The 6320-nt window shown below is 34.3% G+C and overlaps 1 protein-coding gene across 2 annotated transcripts; it reads right to left on the bottom strand.

The window, feature by feature from the left end:
- Positions 1-316: 316 nt before the first annotated feature.
- On the bottom strand, positions 317-4257 carry LOC141678691 (uncharacterized). Of its 2 annotated transcripts, none has more exons than XM_074485051.1 (7): positions 4099-4257; positions 2195-3155; positions 1802-1893; positions 1596-1689; positions 1426-1497; positions 1138-1248; positions 317-914 (listed from the first exon to the last, which is right to left on the bottom strand). In XM_074485051.1, the coding sequence occupies exons 2-7, from the start codon at positions 3140-3142 to the stop codon at positions 615-617; spliced, it is 1617 nt and encodes a 538-aa protein (XP_074341152.1). In that variant the 5' UTR covers positions 3143-3155; positions 4099-4257; the 3' UTR covers positions 317-614. The 2 variants fall into 2 exon arrangements, with proteins under 2 accessions (XP_074341152.1, XP_074341153.1); XM_074485052.1 differs by having other exon boundaries at positions 1802-1890.
- Positions 4258-6320: the final 2063 nt, after the last annotated feature.

Genomic DNA, 6320 nt, shown 5'->3' with positions numbered 1-6320 from the left:
GGGATGAGTTGGAGTGTCTCTAAAATGATAGACTATATCTGCGAGCACATTAAATTTGGCCGGCCCTTACGAGACTTGTTCATGCGTCTGGCCTCGGGCGCGCTACGAGTATCTTAAAATAATAGTATTAAATTAACAATAGGATGAAAGCCCGGCCTAGGATGCGTTATGAGTACCTTAAATCAATAGTATTAAATCAACAAAAGGATGGAAGTCCAAAAGTTGCATAATGGGCTTTTATCCCGGTTGAGTTAGTTGCCCATGTACTTATAATTTCAGCCATTTTGCAGATTTTGCTTTTCACTTGCAAGTTGGCTCTCTAAACATCCATAATTTCATATTCAGACGCCATTTCATGACACAAGTTATAGGGATGTAATTTGACATCTTCACACATTAGACTTACAAGCCAACAGCATAGGAACTTTAAGTTCCTGATTATGAAAATAACTTACTGTATAAGATAATTTAACCATAAATATTAAAATAACACAAAGAACTGCAACAAGTACTTGCAGCTTCAGAAATCCAAAGGCACGCTCTTCATGTAGCCACGAGAAACACAACAAATTTCTTCTCCTGTATAAATTAGAAAGAAACCAAACACTTACGAGTTAAGATTGAACCATAATGTTCAAATTTGCTTGACCTCTCATTCTCGGTGAGATGGACGTTTTCTTGTCTCTTGATATCTGCCTCGACTCATCTTGAAATTTAAAAGTAACATTCACATTTTTGACAGTTGTATTGTCCTTCATATCTGTCTTCTTAGCAGTAGTTGCGCCATCTGTGTGACAGCCAAGACTGTACCGCGTTCCTTGGCCAGACAGTCCTATACCTTTATCATGACCAGCTGCATCACTACAGCTCTTCCTTCTTCCCAGTTTGGGCGATTTTGCACGAGTTGGTGGTGGCTGAAATTCAATCAAGTCATTTCTGTAATTCCAGAATCTAGATTGCACTTCATAGATTAAAGAAACCCCAAACCTGACATAACATTTTAGGTATAGATTTTGTTGCTTATTAAACAAATATTACTACAAAATTTGGAGATTTTGAATCTTTCCACTTCATTGTCATAAATCGATAATTAATAAGGCTTGCTTCTCGTAACAAGCTGAATAATCATCGGGTTACCTTTTTCAATTCAACCTTTGGCGGTGGTCCATCGACATAAAAGCTTGGCATTGGGTTTGCCTTGAACACCAGACTCTTTCTTAGTTTCTTAAGAGCCTCTTCTTTCTCTTCCTAAATATTAGAAGATGGATTTAGTACAGAAGCATTTAAGATGAATGTATGACTCGAGAAGCATGTGTAGTTAAAAATTGTGTCTACAGACTAGGAGTGCAAACTGCATAATATAATAACTGATAGCTCACAGTCCTAGGTTTAGATCTATATTTCTCAAGGAATGTAATGATTTACCTTGGTCCTTGCTTCCCACTGAGATTTCTCAGCCTCCATTGCCTGGTGCTTTTCCTCCAATTTTGTATAGAACTAATAAATGGAAAAAAGAAAATAGAGGCATGGAAACATGTTTTGCATTTGTAATTTCTTAGTTGCGACACTCACTAAAGTAGGGTTCAGAAAACTACCTCCTTCCGTCTCTCAGCACGTGTAGTGGACCTGAACAGTGGGGCGGTTGCAAAAGTTATCCTGTGTTTAGTAGTCATTGCTGATGCAGCAATTCTTTGCATAGTTAAGGATCATCCTTTAACAAAGTCAGATGGAGAATAAAGGAATTATAAGGATGAAATATGCACAAATGGTAAGTAGGTAACTATTGAGTTGAAAAGGATACGTTGAAGCAACAGAACAGCAATCATCTTCATCAGGACGCTTCTTATTAGTAGGTTGTAATGGTCTCCTTGCTACCAAGGGTGTGAAAATCTGCTAAGAAATGAAAAGAAAATAAGCACTAGAGTACCTTTTTGAACAGGTAAATAATACGAATAACATTCCGGGGAAACAATTTTTTGAGCAAATGCAAAAGGAGGCAATGGAGAGATTGTGAAAGCACAAAACCAACCAATATATATAAGGCTTAAGTGCTGGAATTACTGGAATTTGTAGGGATAGGCAGGACTTAATATCAACAGTCGATACAATTACATTGTTATGATAAGTGACTCTTGTCCCTAGTGTGAAGCGCATAAACATTAAAGAATTACTAGAAGTGAGTAATGTGCTTTACCTCAAATTGCTTCTTAGAAACTGGGGTCTGTGACTGTGAACCCTTTGGATGAGCTGATTTAGTCAGGGGAGTACAAGTTTCCATCTCAGGCCTAGTGGGGCGCGTTCCGCATTGAGCTCGCCTTTCAGTTGCTAAAGCAAATGGCTGTAGAACTGTGAGTTTTGCTTTGGCATTCCCAGCAATAATTTTGTTTGCGGGTTTCAGAAAAGCTCCATTACTTTTACAGTCACCTTTTTTGAATTCAGTTTCCAGTTCCATCTTCTCCTCTGGTGAGTTAGATTGACATTTCAAGCTTGTGATACCTTGCTCCTTTTCTTCTTTATCCTCAATGGCTGTAGAAATCTCAACAGAGTCTACAGTTGTGCAGTTCTTCACTTCACATTCCGTAGTTTCAGGAATCTCTTTTAGACACTCATTCGTCATGGTTTCAGGTTCGGATTTTATCTTCTCCTTTAATGAGTTAAATTCACATTTTGAGGTTGGTATATCTTGATGCTCTATTTCTTCAGCTTTCAAGGCTTCAAAAATTATAAGAGAGACTTCAGCAGGGCATTCCATCGCTTTAGAATCCTTAGCTTCTGTAATCACTTTCTCGTCATTTTCAGCTTCAGGGTCAGATTTGATCTTATCGTGAATCTTGTCTGATAAGGTAAACTTGTCTTTTAAGCTTGGCATATTTTGTTTCGCCTTCTCTTCATCTTTCAAGGCTTTGGAAATTTTAACAGAGATTTCAGCAGTGCATTCCTTCACTTCAGATTCCTTGGCTTCGGTAATTACTTTCTCATCATTGATATTCTGCAGATTGGGTTCCAGACTTTGACTAGTATCTTTGTGCAAATCCAGAACATCATACAAACATGCAGCTTCATGATTTGAATCGCAGGAAACACCGTTTACATATACAACATGATCAAGCTCTTTATCCATGCAGATATCGGTAACTTCCATAAACAGATTACAACTACATAAACAGGCAAAATAGATTTTTATTAAAGACTAACTTTTTAACAGGCACATGAATTTTAAAATGCTTAATGTAAAAATAATACAAGTAAATTTGTTTCCTTTATTCTGTTATCAACTGGAGTACATTGTATTCTAAATAGTTTCAAACACAGCTCATTGAAGAGAACACAGTCCGAAAACACTTGCATAATTAAAATCAAATCAACGAGAAAGGAAATAAAAGATGGTTTAAAATAGAGAACAGTCCTTCAAAACAATTATTGAAAAAACAGATGAGCGGAATTATTGATAATCAAGCAAAATGAGAAGCCAGTTAAGCAACAAAGACACAAAAAATAAAGAAACTGAAATTATAAATAAAGAAAGCACAGGTTGGTAGACATTACATGTTCAGAATCAAAAGAAACACACATATTTGCCAAGGTGTCATTGCAATTTAAACAAAATTCTGAATTTAGAAATACTGACACGCAATATTGCATAAAAAGGTGAATAAACAAACTCGAAAACATTCTCAAAAGAACATGAAACAAAAAGAATGATATGTCCAATATTCCCACAGAATTCTTATATTAATAACTAAAAAAGTTTTGACAACTAAATCCACCCAATTCATAACTTTCTTGTGTCTTGTTCCAAAACAATCAAAACCCATGATTCCCCATATAAAATTCAAAGCTTCCATTCTTTAAGTTACCAGCATTTCACCATCAACCAAACAATGCCTTGAGGCTTGAACATCCAAAATTTCCAATACTTTTAAACAAAACAATTAGTTAAGAATTAATTCAAGCACAATAAAAAAAAACCCATATATATAATGCAGATCATACATTTACATAGACCTTTAGCAACAAAAACAAGATTACATATGTTATAAAAAGAAGATTACAAAATGCACAAAAAGATCAAGAACTAAAAAAAGAGAGGTTTCTTACAAATGAAAGCTTTGGTCTTTGGTGGGCTAGTTGAGTTCTTGCTGTAGCTAGTGTGTGAACTTGTATGTGTCTGCTACAGAACATACACATATTTATACACACGACACGGCACGGGTGGTCATCTTCCGTTTAAAGTACTAGTAGTAGCAGTAGTAACGGCGTTTAGAAGTTTTAAATTAAAGTCCTGTTTAGTACACTTTAACAGTACTATAATCTTTCTGAATTTTCCTGAAATAGTCGAAGCATATACAATGACTGGCATGCCCCTTTGGAGGTAAAATATTTGAAATATTTTCCTGAAACATCAGTAAATTTCGACTATTTCTTTTATTCTAAACCGGTTAATTTTGTGTTTTTTCAAATTGATGACCTCATTTTCCATAAATTTATGTATTTTATTAAATAAATTTTGTTATGAATTGAGTCGAATTCGAATTATAGTGATAATGACGTAAATATATCATCAATGTTACTCTAGAACAATTATTTTAGGATTAAGAATTACAACCAGACTACTAATTCAACATTATATTACAAGCAAATGATTTGTCAAAATGTTGGTATTATATCAGCTTAGAGAGCAACAATTAGACACAAATCACAATTATTATGCAGGGCCATTAATACAGTATATGATTAATCCACTTAACCCTTTCGATAAAGCCATAACACCATCTAATTAATTATCCCTACCCCCACCTTTTATTTATTTTTACCCGTTTCACCTTTTTTTATCATCTCGCATTTGGACTACAAATGGTTAAGTTATCATTTTCAAAATTTGAGTTGGTTTGGCTCTATTTTCACACAGCCTGTTCAGTGTTTCAAAAAGTAACTTTACAATTTTATTGATGGACATAAGTCCATAGCCGACAGCATATAGAGTTCCTGCTTGGTAAATATATAATCAGCATAAGTCCTGTGAAGTTAAAGTTGATAAATCCACTACAAAATTCAGGGGTTATTTTCAGGACCGGTCCTAAGTTTTGAGATGGCTAATGACATTTCAAATTATCCCACCCCATTTGTTTGAAATAATATCCAAATTAACGGTTTTACGGCTTTGATCATGAGACTTTTTCAAATAAGTCAATTCATTAAGAATCATGCGAGAGGCTAATATCGCACACTAAGATCATAAATTTTTGATCTATTTGTGGTTCAGGCTCTTAGCGTTTCTTTGAAAGATACTTTGAAGCGTAACCAGTTATCCCACAAGTATCTCGAAATTTGAAACTCCTTGTTATCCCGTAAATATTGAAATTTAGTAGTAGTGAAATTAGTCGGTAAGAGTATTGTTTCTATAAATAACTCTTCCTCCCGAAATATTTTTCAAATACGAAAGTGTTTGTGAGGAGGTTCGATGTAATAGAAGCGCATAAGTGAAAACATAAACAATGCAAAAGTGTACTATATAAAAAAAATGAGGTATTATTGAACCAACAAGGCAGAGCTTTTGATTTTTTCATGTTATCACGTAGTTGAACAATGATTTTTTTACTGGAAAAGTGTGGTGTTATTCATAATAGAGTAAAATGCAAAGTGTGTACCTGTAGTTTAGATATTCTGCAAGGTGTGTATCTCGAGTTTAAACAATACAAAACTGATGTGTAAAATAACTGCAAGTGCACAGCAGTTAATTGTAGCAAATACAGGTCGATCCACAGAGACTATGAATTTTCAAAAGCTTAACAATTTAAATCAGGCGAACTAGAAATCTAGATTTGAGATGAGATTTGTTTAAACCTAATTAGCAAATAACAAATAATATGGAGAACCTAGGAATCCGAATCTGTTAATCAATCACAATTAAAATCAACTAGCCCTAAAATCAATTATCTTTTCTTCACAAATAAATTTTAATTAACGAGACAAGCATATACTATGAAACTTGTTATCTAACAATAACCCATCAAAACTTCATGGAGCAAGCATAGGCTATGAAAAATAAATCCGGTAACAAAAATATATCAAAATCACTTTGTCAATTAAACAATTAAGCACCAAGAAAAATCATGAGAATCAAATAATAGGAACGAGAAGATATCAAAGCAATTAAATTAACTTCATCTTCATCCTATAGAACAAATTTAGCTACACACGATAAATAGATGAACAAAACAAATAACTAATTGGGTGTATTGGGATGGATGTGTAAAATATAAGAGGGGAGACCCATATATATAGGGAAAATATGAGGTTTTGGGTCTTGGAATACAAGT

Source organism: Apium graveolens, chromosome 8, assembly GCF_009905375.1.
Source record: "Apium graveolens cultivar Ventura chromosome 8, ASM990537v1, whole genome shotgun sequence".
Lineage (NCBI taxonomy): Eukaryota > Viridiplantae > Streptophyta > Magnoliopsida > Apiales > Apiaceae > Apium > Apium graveolens.
Note: the sequence above shows the minus strand (reverse complement) of the source record. Positions and strands in the feature narration are given on the sequence as shown.